The sequence below is a fragment of the Artemia franciscana genome, unplaced genomic scaffold (genome assembly GCF_032884065.1).
Source record: "Artemia franciscana unplaced genomic scaffold, ASM3288406v1 Scaffold_1977, whole genome shotgun sequence".
Taxonomy (NCBI): Eukaryota; Metazoa; Arthropoda; class Branchiopoda; order Anostraca; family Artemiidae; genus Artemia; species Artemia franciscana.
Window position 1 is genome coordinate 25,501 of NW_027063043.1, and position 20,761 is coordinate 46,261.

Below are 20,761 nucleotides of genomic sequence, written 5' to 3' on the forward strand. Positions count from 1 at the left end.
TGATTAAAATGAAACGGGATAAGAAAAAGCTTTAAAGATGGCTCAGATGGCGTTCGTAAAGTTTGGAAAGTTATCCGCAAAGCTCGAAAATTTGCTTCGTTAACCTTCCTTAAACCTTTACGTGGACAAGCATTAAAGTTAAAATTTGGTTAACTTTTTCGAAAAGTTCATAAAGATAACCAATATGAAAAGAATTCCAGAGAAAACTTATAAAAAGATTTGGAAATGTGGAATCAGGAAACTGAAGATATGCTAATTTCTTTAGTCCAAGAACAATTCAAACCTTTTTTACTAGGCCACTCAAATATAAATTGTTTTCCTACCATTTCAATTAAGTGTGAATTTTCTTATGAGATTAGAGGACAACTACCCAGCCCCACCCTTTGGCAATTTTAAGTGCCCCCTCTCCTCAACACTGATCAAAATTTTGGGATCGTCGGTTTGCTCATACTGGTCAGAAGGTCTAATAGCTATACTTCCAGAGATGCAATGCCCCCCTCCCAAATCCCCGGCTAAGGATTTAAATTATTGAATTTGCCCATTGTTAATGCGCAGAATTTATCATTAGGAGAAGGGGAAATATTTGATTCTGGGTGTATCCGAAAAGGCTAAAGGTATTAAACTTAAATTATGGAGGATGTTGAATGGTTTGTTATGCTAAATCAAAAGGCACTACCATTCAGTTTATCAAATAAGAGGGTATTTTAAAAACAGCTGAGGGTATTAAGTTGAAACTTAAAGGACATTTTGAAGAGGATGTTGAAAAGTGGTTGGAGGGCCACCAGTCCTCTCTAAGGACCTTTTTAGCTGCCTTTCTTTCAAAAATATTCCATATTATTTAGTAATAGACATTTTGTTCAAGATAGTCATAAGCTTCAACGACTAATAATATGGGGATGACATAGCCCCCCACAACTTTGAAAAACGACACCGAACACATTAAAACACACTGTGTACGTGCTGGTTTTCAGAAGGACGTACCTTCAATATGTAAGGAATGTCTGAGGGTTGTAAGTTGAAAATTTTAGGGGACGTCGAAAAGTTTTTGGAGGGCAGCAAGCCGCCTCGCCCCTTTTAGATGCTCCCTTCTCCCATCACTAATAAAAAGTTTGGAAAACCTTTTTTGTTTAAAACAGTAACACTCCAGTAACTGTTCCTCCGCAGATGCAATCGCTCTCCTCCCCATCTTCCCCAGGACAAGGTTCACAGATTTTGCAATTTGCCCTCTTTTACATGCAGGATTTATCATAAAAAAAGGGAGATCTATATTCTAAGTGTGTTCGAAAAGGGTAAGGGTGTTAAGGTGAAACTTTTGGGAATGATGAGGAGTATTTTAAACCAAATTTAAAAATACTATATGCTTGCTGTTATCAAAAATGTGTATATGCAATATCACATTAATAGATGAGGGTATTAAGTTTAAACTTAATCAAAAATAAGGAAAAATTGAAGACCTTTAATTAAGATGCACAAAACGAGTTGGCTGTTTGTCGTAAAGAATGCACTAGTGTTGCCTATATTTGGAAAAGGCTTATTTGATTGTAATGTTGAGGAGGATGTTAAAAAGTGGTCGGAGGGCAATCGATCTCCCTAACATTCTCTTTTTAGCAGCCCTTCCTCCAAAGACATTTGATCAAAATTTTGGAATATCTCGTTCAAAATAGTCAAAAAGTCTAATAACTATATCTCCAGGGATGACGTCAATTGTGGGATGATATAATTCGTCAATTGTTTATATAAAGGGTTGTTTGTTGGGAAAATAGGGCATGTTTGATCCTGATTCTCCAAAAAGGCAAAGAATATTATGTTGAAATTGAAAATGCTGAATGGGTGTAAAATATAATGAAAGCACACTGTGTGCAGGATGGTTGTCAAGAGGTCACAAGAGAAATGTTTTAGAAGAGCTAAGGGTATATACAATAGCATTTAACCTCCAAACACTTTAAAATAACCGAAAAACCAGGTCGAAGCACATTCAATATTAGAAAAAATTATATTTTTTGACAAACCTCGTATCCTGATTCTTATAGTTCCATGGCTAATATTTATGACATTATTGCTTGTCCAAAGTACCCAAAACTATGGGACTTCAGTCGACACTAAAAAACAATTAAAATGCAATAAAATAAACAAATATGAATAATGTTCATTCAGCTCTTGTATTTCGGACTATCAAACCCGTGAGCATAGCAATTAGCTAACTGAAAATTTTGATAGAAAGCATTTAGAAAAAAAGAAGTGGGGGGGGGGGGTTGCATACAGTCTGATTACTCTTGACTTTTAAAAATTGATCTAGAGCTTCCTATTTAAACTGCAATTTCTAATCATTTGAGTTCCCTTCGAAGTTAATACGACCTTTTCTGTAAACACTTTATATGCCCTGGGGCATAAGTTACAACTCTTCCCACGGGTTTTTGGGGGCAAGGGTGTGTGAACTTCGAAGTTTTGTTATCTGATCGTTGAAACATTTCAAACAAAATGGTTATCTCAAAATTCTGAGCGGGTACATTTGGGGAAAAGAGGGTGAAGGGGGGGGGGGATATGTGTCCACCATAATTTTTTATGACTCAAAGAGATTTCAATTTGCAGTCAAATAAGCCACCTCTGATGTTTATACGATCACCTCTTACAAAAACCTTATCTGCCCCCTTCCTCCGGGGAGCCTAACTTACAACACTTCCCCCGGGCTATGTTGACCCCTCAGCTTTTGTTATTTGATCTTTAAACTATTTTGAACAAAATGGATGTCTAAAAATTTGGATCAGATACATTTGGGGAAAAGGGGCCTTCCGGGGGAGGGAGGGGGTAGTTGCCCTCTGATCACTTTTGACTAGAAATTTCAAATTACAATCGAAAATGCCATCTCCGAAGTTAACTCAATGTACAACACTTACCCGAAGGTTCTGGTGGGCTGTGTTATCCCTGTAGTATTTGATGATCTTTGGTAAATTTTTAACAAAATGGCTATAATGAAATTCAATCGGACCCTTTTGGGGAAAAGAGGGCTGGTGGAGGAGGCGAGGAGGGGTAATTGGAAACCAGATCACTTTTGACTCTTAAAAAGGGAATTAGAACTTTCTATTCCTAATCATTTGAGTTCCCCAAAGGTGTATACGACCACGTATTCCATAAGACTTTATATGCCCCCACGGCATAAATTACAACTCTTCCCCAGGCTCTAGAGAGGGGGGAGGTTATGTTAACCCTGAATATTTTTTTATCTGATCGTTGGCCTCTTTTGAATAAACTGGCAATGTCAAAATTTTGTTCCGATACATTTGCGGAAAAGAGGGTATGTTTGGGGAGGGGTTAGATACCTTCTGATCCCTTTTGACTCATAAAAATGTAACTAGAACTTTCAATGAGTCACCTCTGAAGTCCCTACGACCCCCCCCCCCCTCCTATATAAAAACCTTATATGGCCTAGGAACATGGCTTATAACTGTTGCTCCAGTGCTCTAGGGGTTCGTGTCGACTCCGGAGTTTTCATTATTGCATTTTCGAGCTATTTTTTAACAAAATGGCTGACTCAAAATTTTGACCACATGGGTTTAAAAAAGGACGTGGTGGGGGTAGGGTTGTTGTTCTTTGGTCTGTTTTGACTCTTTAAAAGTGAACTAGAGCTTTGAATTTCCAATCAAATGAGCCCTCTATAATGTTTATACGAGCATCCCTTCTTTAAGAACCATATATGCCCCCAGAGAATAACTTATAAGGCTCACTCCTGGACCCTGGGGAGTTGTGCCGACCCTGAGTATTATTATCTGATGTTTCGACTATTTTTAACAAAATAGTTATCTCAAAATTTTTGTCGGATGGGTTTGGGGAAAAAGGGCTTGGAAGAGGGGGAGGGGCTAGTTGCCAGATGATCTCTTTTGACTCTTAAAAAGTGAAATAGAAATTTCAATTTCCAATCAATGAGCCCTCTTAAGTTTACTGGAGCATTCCCTTTACAACAACCATATATGCTCCCAGGATATAACTTACAACGCCTGCCCCCAGGCTATATGGGTTGTGCAGACCCTGAAGTTTTCGTTATAGGATTTTCAAACAACTTTAAAAAATGGCTATCTCAAAATTCTTTATCCGATGTTTTTGGGAAAGAAGAGCGTGGGAGGGCTAGTCGCCCTCTGATCTCATTTGACTCTTAAAAAGCGAATTGGAACTTTCAATTTCCAATGAAATGAGCCCTCTCTGAGGTTTATACGAGCATCCGTTCTGTAAGAACCATATATACCCCCAGGACATAACTTAAAAAAACACACCCCCAGGCCCTGAGGTTTGTGTCGACCCAGGAGTTTTTGTTGAATGATCTTTTAACAATTTTTAAAAAGATGGATATCTCAAAATTTTTATACGATGCATTTGGGGAAAAAAGGGCGTTGGGGGTGGCTAGTAGCCCTCCGATCTCTTTTGACTCTTGAAAAGGCCACCAAAACTTCTGATTCAAACCGAATGAGTCCCTTCTGAAGTTTATGCGATGACCCCTTCCATATGAAATGCCTTTGGGAAGAAAATAATGAAACATTAGAGCCGTATGGCCTTTGCTATAAGCAATGCCATAGCATCGCCTCTGATTGCGCTAAAAAGAAAAACTAATTATCATATATTTTATGAAAATAAAAAAGATAGAATAAGATCTAATGTCTTCTTCAATAAAATATTTCAACATGAATAAGAAAGACTCTGAGCGTGTTGTCGATTTCACCTCTTTTTTTTCTCTCACCTTCTTGCACACATTCTTAGGGTCCCTATTAGGGTTTAAGTAATATCTACATGAAAACTATGATGCTAGTAATAACAACGTTTCTTTAGGATTTTTATCACTGAACTATGCAGAGTTACTTCCAATCGAGAAGATAGGGAACAGTTGACCAAATAATATAGGGAATTTTAGTTGATGGCTAAAAATGTTCAGTCTTTTAGAATCTTGGTCAATGATCAACGGGATTACAACCAAAGAAAACATGGTGAGAGTTTTCAGAAGTCAGAATGCAATTTCTTAAAAGAGAAGAATGGTAGATACCCCAATCAAAATATCAGCATTAAGTATAATAGCTCCAATTTTCAGCTTATAATACATCATATTGGAGTCATTAGATTTGAATGGAGGAAGAACAAATCCATGCTATAAAATTTTTGCTCAAGCCCCAACTACATCTCAAAAACATAAGGTCCTGATATTTCTTGGAAAAAAGATTTCTAATGTCTTATTATCTAAACCTTTTCTACAATGCTATTAAAAAAATAAATGTGAATGTGCCAATTGGTCTGATTGATCTTAGCACCATTTAGCATTTAGCACCATTTAGAGGTAAACATGACTTATGATTTTTTTGGAAAATCCCGCAAATGTGATAGGAGAAGTTGTTAATAAAGCCCTTGTTATATGAAAAATTCAAACAGTGGACAACTTAAGGCATAACCCCTGATACTGTTTACGATATTTTCTTTGAGCGTTCAATTTGTCCTTTATTTTATTGTCTTCCAGTCCATTACGTTTTCAAGATGTCGATTTTTTGCTACGAATCTTCAGATTAAAAAAAAATTATCTATCTATATATTAGTTATAACTGTATCTAACACCATTTTATTACGAAATTCCAAATACAAGGTAAAAAAAAATAATAATAACGGAACCAGAAATATAACATCATAGACCATCACCTTTAAGGTAGGTTATATCTTAAATAGAAGACATTAAAAAATAGAGCTAATAACAGATCTAAAACCATAGGCATTTCATGCAATATTTAATCAAACATAATAAAAAAAAAATATTCCGCGTAAATTTCTCTTTGCTTTGTTTTCGTCAACTCACGAAGAATAAAATAGAAGGTAACAAACTTCTTTGACTTATTACCTCTTTACTTAACTATTAATTAAATTTTAAGCACCATGAAAAGCCATTTCGGCTTTTCGTAAAATTCGTAAAATTTTACGAATTTTTTATTAATTTTCTTAAGCAGAAGACCGAAATTTCAATATATAGCAGAAAACTCCATAAAATAATTCGTTTTAAAGCCACAAACTTTATATTTACAGGTATTGTCACCGAATATCAATTTTTACTAACACTGAAAAAGTTAAGTTGCTTTTGAAAACAATAGAAATAAAAATACTTCAAGGAAATTTTGATACTGAAGACACAGCAGCACTACAACCCAGGAATTATGAAAGAACTATCCTATGAAATTATAATTCATCCTTTACCCTTTCATTGACTACTACAGGCTTAGGAATTTTTTAATCTTCTTCAGCATTCAATAGAACTTCGTCACTACTTCTATTTCTTTCTTCACTAAAAACTTCTTCTTTGATTTGAAATTTCGTAGTATTGTCTTTTCCTGCTTCTTCTACGGCACGTTTAACGTCGCTGAATATCTCATCAATTGTTACTTTAGTGCTCCAAGCTTTGATCACCCTCCCTTCAGGATTAACCAAATATTTGTAGAAATTCCATTCCGGATGTATAGATGATTGGGCTAGAATAAAAACGGAAGTTAATGTTAGAAATGATCGGTTACCATTTCTAACGAATGTAGTCGTAAGAAAAAGATTTTTTATATTCTACTACTACTACTAACAACTCAGCACGGCAAAAATCGCCCAAGGCCAATACATTTGAACATATCGCTGCAATAACCAACTCCATTCAGTTTCGATCTTAGTTCACTCCCATGGTATTCTCGCGAAATCTTGACTTATTATCTCTTCCTACTAGAGGCCTTCAAGGGCATCTTGCTTTGCGTTTTGCTCCAGCTGGATTAACAAAAAGCAGAACTTTTGGTTGCATATCATTCTTCATTTATAAAACGTACCCAAGCATTCTTGACCTTCTTTTTTCATTTATATCTTAACGTTACCAGGGAAACGGGATTCATTTATAAAACGTACCCAAGCTATCTTGACGTGCTTTTTTCATTTATATCTTAATGTTACTAGGACAATGGGATACATTATAAGATGTACTCAAGCCATATTGACGTTCTTTTTTTCATTTATCTTTACGTTACCAGGAAAACAGGATTCATTTATAAAACGTACCCAAGCTATCTTGACGTGCTTTTTTCATTTATATCTTAATGTTACCAGGGAAACGGGATTCATTTATAAAACGTACCCAAGCTATCTTGACGTGCTTTTTTCATTTATATCTTAACGTTACCAGGGAAACGGGATTCATTTATAAAACGTACCCAAGCTATTTTGACGTGCTTTTTTCATTTATATCTTAATGTTACCAGGACAATGGGATTCATTTATAAGATGTACTCAAGCCATATTGACGTTCTTTTTTTCATTTATATCTTTACGTTACCAGGAAAACAGGATTCATTTATAAAACGTACCCAAGCCTTGGTGTTCTTTTTTTATTTATATCTTAACGTTACCAGGAATAAGGGGATGGACTAATGTTTTTATTTGTATAGCTTCTTGTTTAACTTCTTATACAACAAGCGTTGGAGAGAAAAAATAAGCCTGTCCAATTGGCTTGAAAAATTTTCAAGTAGAAACTTTGAGAATTTTAAGACTGTGGGTGAATTTGTCCGTGTGGGCATGGTAAATGAAGAATCCTTTTTTGATGAACTGTAAATATATTAAGGTTAGTGAGGTTTTTATTGTGTTTCTCAAATTCTCATAAAGATCTAAGTTTCCATTCTGTTACTGAAAACATGTAAATTATTTTCACATCTAACTCCAATCTTAATCCGATATTTGAATCAAACACATATTTGGAGTCAGTACAAAAACAAAATAATTTCTCCTATAAGCTCTTACAAAAGTTGGTGTTTCTAGGGATGAAAAAAATTGAACCGAATGGAAATGGCGGCACTGAATCTTAGAACGAACAGAAACTAAGCCATAGATAAAGTCCAACTTAAGACACACAGAAATTACCATAAATGGGGGTGCGCTGTTGGTAGCCTCTCCACCTAAAAGTCTAGACTGTCATTTGCACTTTACTGAAAACATGTAAATTATTTTCACATCTAACTCCAATCTTAATCCGATATTTGAATCAAATACATATTTAGAGTTAGTACAAAAAACTAAATCTTTTTTCCTACAAGCTCTTGAACAAGTTGGTGTTTCTACGGATGAAAAAAAAAAATTAAACAGAATGAAACGGGCAGCAGTGAAACTTACAGCGAACAGAAACTAAGTAATAATTGAAGTCCAACTTACAACAAACACAAATTACCATAAATGGGTGCGCTGTTGGTACCCTTCCCACCCCAAGGTCTAGACTGTCATTTGCGCTTTACCGAAATTTGTCAAACTGAAAGCTTTACTTAGCTAATATATCTTCTATAAAAGTGGACGGAATAGATTTAATAGGAAAAAAGAGATGAAAACTAATCAAAATTGGTACAATGGTAGACTATAAAAAGTAATTTGCTAGTATTATTACATTATAGTAATATATTTTCAAGAGTTGGATTTCTTTACAAAACCTACAATTAAAAAATGAAACTATTCAAAACAGCTCCTCGTTTAGTGTAAATGTTTGGTTTCACTTCTTCATTCGCAGAAATTTCAGTTCATTTTAAGTTAGACTTCTTATACGAATTAACTTATGCTTGTTTTAAGTTTCAATGTCAGTCTTCACATTTTGTTGCAATACTTTCTTTTTAACAACTTAGTTTCTGTCTGTTTTTTATTCGTAAAATTAATTTATGCATGTATTATGCGTGTCACAAAATCAATAAATACAAAAAAATTATCATGTTCCATGCTCAAGTATTAAGGTTAGCCACCATTCAGATGCTAGTTCATTCAGATCAGTTCTTTGTGCCATTGTTTGGAGACGAGACTTGCAGAACTTTTATCTTATATTTTTGAAAAGCTAGTTACTGCACTTTGTTGCATTCTCAATCTGGCATAGGTAAGAGAGAGAGTATGTCAAACAGGCTATTTTTACACTACCAATTGCTTTGCCTTAAATTTGTTATATGAACAGCGAAAATATTCAAGTACTCCAATAAATAGAGAAACAGAAGAATAAGATTTAGTAGGCCTATATATATGGTGCTAGGCGTATTATCCCGCGGCAAATCCCCCGCCGAAAAAAATTCTTGTGGTAGAAGTGCACAAAGGTAACAGGCTGGGACTAAGAAGTGCTAGTAATTAATTCCCATGGACTTGGCCTGGTACAGACAACTATAGTACATGACGCCACTTCACCCCTTATCATCGTGAGCGCGTCCACTGGGCATACATCAGAAGGTACTGTATCTCTGAAGTATCTTTAAGGGAATTAAAAAAAAAAAAATGAAATTTAAATAACATGGAGTCAAACTCTAAGTTAGAACCAAGTAAATTATAAACTGACAGAACTAATTATTCCAAATAAGAAAGCCAAACAGTTTAATCAAAGAAAGTTTAGTCTTTAAAATAAAGAAAGAAATAAGTAAATAAGCGTAAGAAGCAAGAAAATAAGTAGAGAAAAGAAAGAAAAGTAAAGAAAGAAATAAGAGAAGCTTACTATACCAATACAAAGACCCCTTTCTTTCAGCAGTCGTGCTTTCGAAATCAAATTTGTAATGAATTTACTCAACAAACAAATTCCAAGGAAGAGGCAAAAAACAAATTTTGTGCAAAAACATCGCTTTTTTGTATCTTAACACATCTATCTTGGGCCATCTATAGTGAGTTCATAAAAATTGAATTTGAAGTTATGCTATAAAGTAGCTACAGGGAGCTAATTCTTGACGGTTATATATCAACAATTATATTATGTCCTACTCGGGTAGCTATTTCTTGTCATTCTAAGGGTAACCAGTTTGATCGTTGTAAGGGTAGTGGTTTTCTAAGGGTAGCGGTAGCGGTTTGATTCTAAGGGTAGCGGTTTGATCGTTGTAAAATCTATCTTATTGTGAAATTCCACAACAATACACTATAAAATAATACTATGTATATATAATATCCACAATAATAATACAATAAATAAACTACTGTCAGTTGTAGTTGAATGCTTCAACTACGACTGACAGTAGTTTTAAATGCTATTAATAAATAAACATTAAAATAGATAAACAAAAAATAAAATAAAAGTTGACAAAGCATCATGCTCTGACGAAGCAGGAGGAAAGAATCAAACCAGCAATTAAATAGAAACATTCAAGATTTTTAGACTAAAGGTAAAGTGGTATAGTTAAAATACCCAAGAATTTAGCGTAATTAGAGGAGAAATATCACAACACTCAGACCCTCTATATAAGTGCATATTTATTATTCACTATATATTATTTGTTATTTATTATTTTATATTTATCATTATTTTTAATAATTTATATTTTTTATGTTCGGTTGTGTGGTGTGTGTTTGTTTCTGTGTTTGTGCTGTTGTATTGGTGATTTCTTTTTTCACTATATAAAACATACAAATAACGAAGCAAACTCAGTTTGAGCCTATGAAACTCAGTTTAACAGTTCAATTTTCTTATTCTAATTACTTACCAACAAGGTTTCTAAACGCCGGATGCGATTTATCACCAATGACATCTATCTTCGAAAACACAGGAGACTCAACACGATAATTTCTGTACACAAAATTCTTGATGTCATAGTTGGTACTTGGCTCCTGCTCACCAAACTGATTACAAGGAAAAGCCAAAACTTGAAATCTATATTCAAAGCCAAGTATATCTTGCATTCGTTTTAAAGCTTTATAATGAGAATCTGTAAATCCACGTTGACGACTAGCGTCACCTAAAAAAAGGATTATTGACAAAGAAATATAACAAGCAAACTTTAAAACGGAGCCATTAAAACTGGAAGAAAAAGAAGAGGAAACGTCAAACGTTAATACTTCTACTTACTGCAGGTAAATAAACCCCTACCAATAGCAAGATAAGTAATATATGATCATGTTCAGTGAATATTGACCAAATTGACACCCAAGTAAGTTAGTGATTACATAAGGCTTAGAATAATTGAGTGATACGGATGCATATGACCTGTTGTTAGAACGCTTCAAACCCCGAAAAACAACAACTTACTTCTAGGACCGATAACTTCTTCCAGAAGTTTTCTTAAACTTCTTTTTAATTTCTCTCCGTTTGTAAAATAATTTACATCCTATGTCTGCGAATATTTCAATCAAGGAAGTTAGCACAGTAGAAAACCTCTAAAGATGTGAAATTATACAATGAGACTAATTTTGAGCGAATTATTATTATTTTTTTTTCTAGCAGGTATACTAGAGTATTTTTAGGGACTGCCCTTTCTTGAACTTCGAAAAAAAAATTCAGCTTCATTCAATACGAAAATTTTTTTTTAATGATGTAAGTTTAATTAAATCTGAATATCTATAACTCTAGCACACAACTAGATAGCTAATTTTTTATTTGCAACAATTACATAGATAGATATGACAAACCAGTGCACATGCCTGGAGGCATACTTTCGCACTGAAATGTTACACTACAAAAATAAAAACTAGCACTTACAATATTACAATGTTACACTACAAAAAAAAAAAAAAAAAAAAAAAAAAAAAAAAAAAAATGTTCTAGGTAGCGAAGTCCTAGCTCAAAGTTCTCCTCTCTTCCCTGCCATGATCTTTTTCAAAGGCCTATTTTGACCTGCCTTGTGCCGTAACGAGTTAATTGAAATAGGAATATATAGGAATAAATATGATAAATAGCAATATGATTATTAAATGAAAAAAAATACCGATTAAAAATAGTGAAGTGCAAAACGAGCTAGATAAAAGGAAAAGTGAACAAATGAGCCACGTCCAAGCTGCACTTAGTTTTCTCCGTCAAGGGAAGATATTAGAAAAAAATCTTAAGGGGAGGGGCTCAATATGACATGGGCATCAATAAGCAAAATCTTGGGAGAGGAAGGGGGCAATATAACAAAGGCGTTCATAATTGACGCTTGTTCGATAATTGAACAAGAGCTTAGATGGCACTTGTGACAAGGTTGGAAGGGCTAAGAGCTCATATGGTATGAGCTCTAGCAAAATTCTAAGAATCAATAGATTGCTTTAAAAGGAAAATCAGAGGCTTAATCCCGGTCGGGATTTAAAATAAGAGCTCTGAGTCACGAGGTCCTTCTAAATATCAAAATTAATGCAGATCCGATCACCCACTCGTAAGTTAAAAATACCTCAATTTTCTAACTTTTCTTCTCCCTTCGGCCCCCAGATGGTTGAATCAGGGAAAACAACTCTTTCAAGTCAATTTGTACAGATCCCTTACACGCTTACCAACTTTCATCGTCCAAGCACGTCCAGAAGCACCAATGTCAATAGATCTGGTTTGGATTTAAAATAAGAGCTCTGAGAAATGAGTTCCTTCTAAATATCAAATTTCATTAAGTCACCTGTTCTTAAGTTAAAAATACCTAAATTTTTCCAAACTAACAACCCACAGCTCCCCCAAAGAGAACGGATCCATACCAATTATGTCATTCTCGTATCTATAACTTGTGTTTATTCTTCCCATCAAGTTTTGTCCACATCTCTCCTCTCTAAACGTTTTCCAAGATTTCTGTTTTCCCCATCCAACCCTCTATGTCCCCGGATCCGATTCGAATTGAAAATGGAGCATCTGACACATAATATTCTTCTATATATTAAGTTTCCCTAAGATCCGATCACCCATTCGTAAGATACCTCGATTTTCACGTTTTCCATGAGTTCCGGCTTCCCCTCCAACTCCCTTCAATGTCACCAGATCTGGTCGGGATTTGAAACAAGAGTTCTAAAGCACAAAATCCTTTTAGATATCAAACTTCATTAAGATCTAATCACCCGTTCGAAAGTTACATATACCTCATTTTTTCTAATTTTTCCGTATTACTCCCCCCCCCCAACTCCACCAAAGAGAGCGGATTCGGTCGGGCTATGTCAGTCACCAATCTTGGACTTGTGCTTATTCTTTCCACCAAGTTTAATCCTGATCTCTCCACTTTTAGCGTTTTCCAAGACCCCCTCCCCCTTAATGACACTGGATCTGATCGGGATCTAAAATAAGAGATCTGAGTTTCGAGGTCCTTCTAAATATGAAATTTCATTAAAATACGATCCCTCTTTCGTAAGTTTAAAATACCTCATTTTTTCTAATTTTTTAGAATAAATCCTGTCCCCCCTCCAACTCCCCTAAAAAGAGCAGATCCGTTCCAGTTATGTGAATCCCATATCTAAGACTTGTGCTTATTTTTCCCACCGTGCTTATTATTTGTGCTTATTATTTTCATGAGATTTTAGGTTCCGCTTCTCCCCCAAACTTATCCAAATCCGGTTGGGATTTAATATAAGAGGTCTGAGACACGATATCCTTCCGAACTTCAAATTTCATAAGGATCTGATCACTGCTTTGTAAGTTAAAAATACCTCATTTTTCAGAATTAACTCCCCCCCCTCCAACTCTCTCAAACAGAGCAGATCCGTTCCGGTTATGTTAATAACGTATTTAGGACTTGTGCTTATTTTCCCCACCAAGTTTCATCCCGATGCCTCCACTCTATGGGTTTTCCAAGATTTTAGGCCCCCCTCCAATGTCACTGGATCTGGTCAGGATTTAAAATAAGAGCTCTGAGACACGATATCCTTCCAAATATCAAATTTCATTAAGATCCCATAACCTGTTCGTTAAGTTAAAAATACTTAATTTTTTTTCTATTTTTCCGAATTAGCCGGATCCCAACTCCCCCCCCCCCAATGGTCAAATCGGTAGAACGACTATTTATAATTTAATCTGGTCCGGTCCCTGATACGCCTGCCAAATTTCATCGTCCTAGCTTACCTGGAAGTGCCTAAAGTAGCAAAACCGGGACATCGCTATATGTCACTTGGTTAATACCAAGTGCCATAAAAAGGGATGGCATATTTGGATACTCCAGCCTTAGATTATACTGTTTTTCTGTGAGGCCCCTCGTGAAGTCACAAAATCAATTTGTGATTATAATTCGTAACAAGTTTATTAGCACGGGTCACCAGTGGGGTTTTTGGAGCAGTGGCGTCAATGGGGTATTATGAGCAGGCCTAGTGGGGTTATACCACTTGCCACCCCCAAAGGCTGGCTCTGCTTAATACTTTCTTATGAAAACAAGATATTCTCAGCAGTTACACATATGACTCAAATCTTACGAATTTATTTTATCAAGCGCCTAAAATTTCACCAATGGCCTTGCGATATAAATGTCTTCAAATCGTCATCGAGGCATGCGGACTTAAAAACAATAAAATGAAAAACAGTTTTTCCTTTCAACTGAAATCAAGGAGTAACATTACAACTTAAAACGAACAGAAATTGCTACGTTTACGAGGGGTCGCCCCACCTCACTCCCTCACTATTTATGCTAAAGTTTTTGAATTTTTAAAAAGCTAATTGTTCTAATTAAACAGATCTTGTGTTTCAGGAGTCATTCTTAAGTAATTGGAGCAAAAAGTCAAACTTCGGCGAAAAGAACAGGGTATTGAGGAGGGGTAGCCCCCTCTAAATCATTCTTTACAAAACTTTCCACCATAATAATTAGCTCCCTATAAAAGGTCTTCAAGATAAATGGGAGCCATGATGCACCCTATCCCCCCCCCCCAAAAAGCAATTCCGTAAATTCTCCAAACTTTTATAATTACTCATAAAATACTTTACGTCTCTCCCATATTCCCAACAAAGGGCGCAAGCAGACCAGCCTCCCGGACCATTTTCATCACAAGAATCCAAGTGTGCCCTAGGCTATGGCATAAAATTAACAAACACCTACAACCAACACCTTAGCACGCTCCACGGTAGGTTCAGTATCAACTAAAACTCCTCTCAATACATTACTTTAATCTGGTTATAAAATCATAAGCTACTTTAATCTTCTGGTGGTAAAGAACCAAATCCAACATGCCAAGGAAATCATTAGGTTTGCAATGGGGACCCTGATCATTATTTCATGCCCATGAGAAGCCAGCTTCTTCCAGCGTGGCTTTAATCTGTTTTGGCCACCTCGCATTTTTAGAAGATTTCAACAAGTTATTGTGAGCCGCCTTCACTAGACGATTATCAGGCAAATGTAATATCTGTAATAAAAATTTGATCATCTTGATAATGCTCTTATGACACAATTTTGGTAAACCCAGGTCACCTTTGAGAGCCAAACTGTTTCAAGCCCACTACTTTTTTAAAATACATACACTGTAGAGACTTCAATTGTCTCATTGTAGTGGCCCCCCACAATAAAATCATGAAGCGCTCCCAAAAACCTAATAGGGTGAAGATAGACTGAAACTGAAAATTGTCAACAAATTGCTTTAAGCCTTAAATATTCTAAAGAAATTTGGCTCCTCGTTACAAGGAGCATCATTAAATTAAGCTTTTCAATACTTTCATTACAGCTATGGCCAGGTCTCCCTCGTTAACCAGGTATGGGTTGAATGTTTAGTTTTATCGTTGGACGACTCTAAAGGTTCCAATTTGATCTGTAGTTGGTCTTTATCCCACAAGACCAAGATGTAAGCTGGTACGCGTACACATTCCGAGGGAGAAGGTTGGGCGGTGCTTTCGGTAGCAATGGCACACCCTATGTGATAGTAAGACTTTATTTGTAGTTTTTCTATTGAACGGCTCTAGTTTAGAAGAGAAGATTCCCACAATGCATTAGATTTAATTTTATTCATGATAAAAAACAAAAAAGGTACTGATACTGGGTGCTTGTGAAGCGAACATTAAGCCAAATCTTCCTTTAGTAATGGAGCATTCTGAATAAACTGGAGCATTGCGAATAGAGCATCTGCATGTGATTGTATTTGAATCCAAAGTAGTCTATACTGTTGTCCTGTGATTGTGTTTAAGCACCATCTATAACTTAAATCACTGGATAACAGTTAATAGACCTGAAAGAAAACAAAAAAATGCCTCAATGGTAACCGAAACTCTAAAAAATGGAATTTAAAAAAAATTTTAAAAATGGAACCTCAAAAGAATTATATTTTTATGCTGATTTTAAATATATAAGTTTCATCAAGTTCAATCTTAGCCATCAAAAGTTATGAGCCTGAGAAAATTTGTCTTATTTTAGAAAATAGCAGGGAACATCCCTTAAAAGTCATTAAATGTTAACGAAAATGACACCGTCAAATTCAGCGTAACAGAGAACCCTACTGCAGGAGTTTCAAGCTCCTATCTACAAAAATGTGGCCCTAGAATGTCACAGGAGGACTAATTCTAACGGAAATTAAAATTTATAGTGCCCTTTTTAAGTAACAGAAAATATTAGGTCTAAGTTACAAACTTTGACGATTGTTTACATATAGTAAGGGTTATTGGGAAGTGTACAGTCGTTTCCAGGGGGAATTTTTTGTGTTGTGGGGGAGGGAGTTAACGTGGGAGGATCTCTGCATGGAAGAGTTTGTCATGAGAGAAGAGAATTTCCATGAAGGGGCTGCAGGATTTTCTAGCATTAATTAAAAAAAATGACAAAAGAAAATTCAGATGAAAGTAAGGAGCAGCATTAAAACCTAAGAAGTACGGAAATTATTATGTAAATAAGGGGGTTCATCTCCTCCATGATACTTTGCTCTTTATGCTAAAGTATTTTTAGTAATTTTAACTATTTATTTACGGCCTTTGTGATTCACGGGTCATTATTAAAGAATTGGGACAACATTTAAGCTTTAGTGAAAAGAGCGAGGTAGTGACGAGGGGGCAAACCCTTCATATTGCAAACCGTTCATATGCAAACCGTTCATTACACAAGTTAATTCGTAAGTAACGTATATTTTATTACTAACAAAAACGTTCGTAAAAAAAGTTCTAGTTGCCTTTTTAAGTAATCAAAAATTGGAGGGCAACTAGGCCTCCTCCTCCTCCACCTTTTTTTTTTTTATCAAAATCGTCTGATCAAAACTGTGAAAAAAACCGTTTAGCAAAAAAACCGTTTAGCCTCGCTCTTTACGCTAAAGTTTTCTATTGATTTAAAAAGTAGAGTTGTAAGAAAGAGTCAAACTTTAGCGCAAAGAGCCAGGTGTTGAGAAGGGGACAACCCCTTTCATATATGGAATAATTTCTGATCGTTTAAATGTCGCTCCTTACTTGCAGTTACAAAAACCTGTTTTTTTTAATTTAATAAATAGCTGAGTCAAACTCAAAACGAGCAAAAATTAAATCTAATAAGCCTAATCTGAGGTTTATACCATAAAATTCCGTAAATTCTGTTCCATAGAAACCTAACATGCCCCCAAGGCACAACTTACAGCCCTATCCCCAGGAACGCATAGGCTCAGCCTGTGGGGTGGGGGAGGGAGTACAAAGGAACAATTTAAGGCTGGTATTTTTAACTTGGGGGGATGGGGCTTCTGTCTGAATCCCTTTCTTCTGTCAAAAGGAAACCCTGCCTCAAAGTTAAAGTGACACCCTCCTGTGGTATACCTGAGGTAGACAAAGGCTGGGGAAAAACCCAGAATTTGTAGGTGTACCTCAAACGAATCAAATTGTGCATTTTATTTTTTTGCCTTAGGCGTTCGAAAAAAAACAACAGGAAAAGATCTAAGGGTAGAAGGAATAAAACAAAGTAGATTTTTAGGTCGCTTCCTATCATTTTCAAGGGAGAGGGCTTTTATTTTATTCCCCTCCCACAGCACAAACGGTATAGCCACTTCCAAAATCAATCCCAGCACACAAGCTTGAGTCACACAGAGACTGGGAGGGAAAGCTGTATTTGGAAGTGTGCTGTAACTAGATCAAATTGTGCATAATTGTTTTCCTTCGATGTTTTAAAAAGCCATAAAAAAACAAGGGCAGCTATAGAAGACTTTTAAGACAACTCTAAAACATCAATTTTACCCTATATTTCCTGACAAGCACCATACTGTATCCAATATCAATCACCACGTTTGGCCCTTTGGGGCTTGTGATAGTATTTTTTTTTTAAATAAACATCTTATCTTGCCACATTTTTTTTACAGCAATTTTGCAACACTTGCTATACCCAATTTTTTCTATCTTAACACTACCATAGCCTAGATAGTTGAAGACATCTGAATTAAAAAAAGTTTGATTATTTGAAAAAGCCTTAGTTAAGTAATGACAGTCTGTAAACATACTAATTAATATGCAACATCGACTTTAATATGTTTACAATAAAAGCTTAAGGAAGAAGAAACAAGAGCTAAGAGCTCATATGGCACTTGTGACGAGGCGAGAAGAGCTAAGAGCCAAGAGATCATATGGTATGAGCTCTAACAATATTCTATGAATCAATAGATTGATTTAAAAAGAAAAATAAGAGGCTTAATGCAGGTCAAGATTTAAAATAAGAGCTCTGAGTCACAAAGTCCTTCTAAATATCAAAATTCATTAAGATCCGATCACCCACTCGTAAGTTATAAATACCTAATTTTTTCTAATTTTTCCTCTCCCTTTTGCCCTGCAGATGGTCGAATCTGGGAAAACGACTTTATCAAGTCAAATTGTGCAGCTCCCTGACACGCCTACCAATTTTCATCGCCCTAGCACGTCCAGAAGCACCGAACTCGCCAAATCACTGAACCCCTCCCCCCAGCTCCCCCAAAGAGAGCGAATCCAGCACGATTCTGTCAATCACGTATCAAGGACATTTGTTTATTCTATCCACCAAGCTTCATCCCGATTCCTCCAACTCCCCCTCCAATGTCAAAAGATCTGGTCGGGATTTGAAATAAGAGCTCTGAGACATGAATTCCTTCTAAAAATCAAATTTCATTACGATCCCATCATCTATTCGTAAGATAAAAATACCCCAATTTTCATGTTTTCCAAGAATTCCGGTTTCCCCCTCCAACTCCCCCGAATGTCACAGGATCTGGTCGGAAATTGAAATTAAAACTTTAAAGCACAAGATCCTTCTAAATATCAAATTTTATTAAGATCTGGTCACCCTTTCGTAAGTTACAAATACCTCAATTTTCAAAATTACCCCCCCCCCCCAATTCCACAAAAGATAGCAGATCCGGTTCAGTTATGTCAGTCACGTATCTTAGACAGGTTTCTATTCTTCCCATCCAGTTTCATCCTGATCTCACCGCTAAATTCGATAAGGACTATTGATAATGCCCTAATGCCAATTTCCATCAAAACGAACCTGAGCTGAATTGGAGTTTAGCAAGAAAATATTTTGTATAAAAAGCATGAGCTATATTTTGATTAATCCTATATAGTTTCTAATAAGGTTCGAGTAGTATTTTGGGTTAGATTTTTAAAGTAACATACTAGAGCGTTTTCTTAAATAAGTTCGGAGACCAAGCAGGCAAAGCAAGACAATGCAAGGCAACAGGACAACAAAAGAAAAAAAAATTAGAATTCCAAGTACTGACCTTTCTTTATTATAGCTTTCTTAGGCAAAATTGGTTGAGTGGAAATAATTTTCAAATCCACTTAGTTGCTAAGAAAAAAAAAAAAAAAAAAAAATCAGAAGCGCGAAGTCTTCCTGAAAAAGCCTCATTGAAATCATGGCTCAAATAAGATTTTTTTTTTGCAAAATTATTATTTTCTTTTTTGCTGTGGATAGCTTCGTTTTTTTTTCCGTGTCCTTATTCTCCCGTATTGTCAAATAGAGACGATTCAGAAACTTACATATCTGTACGATATTTTTACATATTATTTCTCCTTATTTGAGTTCCAGCAATTTCAATTTAAGAAACTCATTTATCGACAGCATGAGAAAATATAAGAAAACGTGGTAGTTTGCAGCCAGTTGAAAAGCAGAATAAATTTCAAAAGCAAAGGCAATTTTCACATTCAGCCGTGTCTTCAATAAAGTTTTTCAGGCAAAGCTGGTGTACTTTTTTAATTTTTCAGGGCAACTACAATGAAAAGGCCTTAACTAATTATGGTGTTTGAAATCGAAAAAGGAAAAATTATGAACTTGTATAAAGCTAATAGATTGGTATTATGTGAATTTTTTTTAGGTAATTGGGGGACCACTGTTAGTTGATGGGTTGAAAATTGAAATTTGGATTGAATCAAATCTTGAATGAGGGTATATTTGTTTCACGTCTACTGGACTGCCCTTCTAAAGAGCCTTTTGTCAGGCACTTGACAAGATCAGAAGAGTATTATATTGTAATGTATACTGTAAATACTTAGTTCAGTAGAAAAAAAAAAAAAAAAAAAAAAAAGAAGCAAGCAAGTTCTATGGACCTATCAAGATAGAGCGGTAGTAGGCCTTATAAAATTTTGTCAAAGATTGAGCAAAGCACTAGGTATCAGTCAAGGACCCTGTTGCTATATCAAGCATTGTTAACATTAAAGAGCTACAAAAAGAAAGTGGAACAAAACTTGAATTGGCTCTCACTACGTTTGTTACTAAAGAGAACCCGTCCATCAGCAATATGGACACCCCGCCAGAGATATTGAAACAACATGCACGATTCGTAAGGTGTTCAACTTATGGCGTGCTGACACCTTCCCTCCCCCAACGGCAAAAGAAAGTTTAACATTCTATTTTCCACTGATTTTATTTTCTTTGGCCAAATTGAATGGAAATTTGGCCAAAAATGGCCAAATTGAATGGAACTACAATTAGTGTTACAAGGACTGTAGACAGGCAGATACACAGAAGAAATGTCTCAGCCGAAAGCACAGAACAATTTTAAAGAATTAACTTATTCATCTTCTGGATTGAAAGTATAAAACTTTATAGAAGAACGTCTCTTAAAGCACAAGAATATTTTAAAAGGGTTTCGCTGTTTGCTTCACACTTATCCACAGAATAGTGAAGAATGTAAAGAGATGAAAGAGTCATTTTTGAAGTTGATCGAAAGTTATGAAGAAGATTTGAAA

General features: G+C 35.6%; 1 protein-coding gene and 1 long non-coding RNA gene across 2 annotated transcripts; both read right to left on the reverse strand.

Annotated features, from left to right (window-relative positions):
• Nucleotides 1–5,574: 5,574 nt before the first annotated feature.
• On the reverse strand, nt 5,575–10,741 carry LOC136042771 (glutathione peroxidase 7-like). The gene is made up of 2 exons (XM_065727727.1): nt 10,464–10,741; nt 5,575–6,485 (listed from the first exon to the last, which is right to left on the reverse strand). Exons 1-2 carry the CDS (start codon nt 10,657–10,659, stop codon nt 6,247–6,249), a joined length of 435 nt encoding a protein of 144 aa, XP_065583799.1. The 5' UTR covers nt 10,660–10,741; the 3' UTR covers nt 5,575–6,246.
• A 4,847-nt stretch (nt 10,742–15,588) lies between these two features.
• Nucleotides 15,589–19,525, reverse strand: LOC136042772 (uncharacterized). Its single transcript, XR_010621423.1, has 2 exons — nt 19,294–19,525; nt 15,589–15,837 (listed from the first exon to the last, which is right to left on the reverse strand). It is a non-coding gene; the product is annotated as an uncharacterized LOC136042772 (long non-coding RNA).
• Between the last annotated feature and the right edge of the window lie 1,236 nt (nt 19,526–20,761).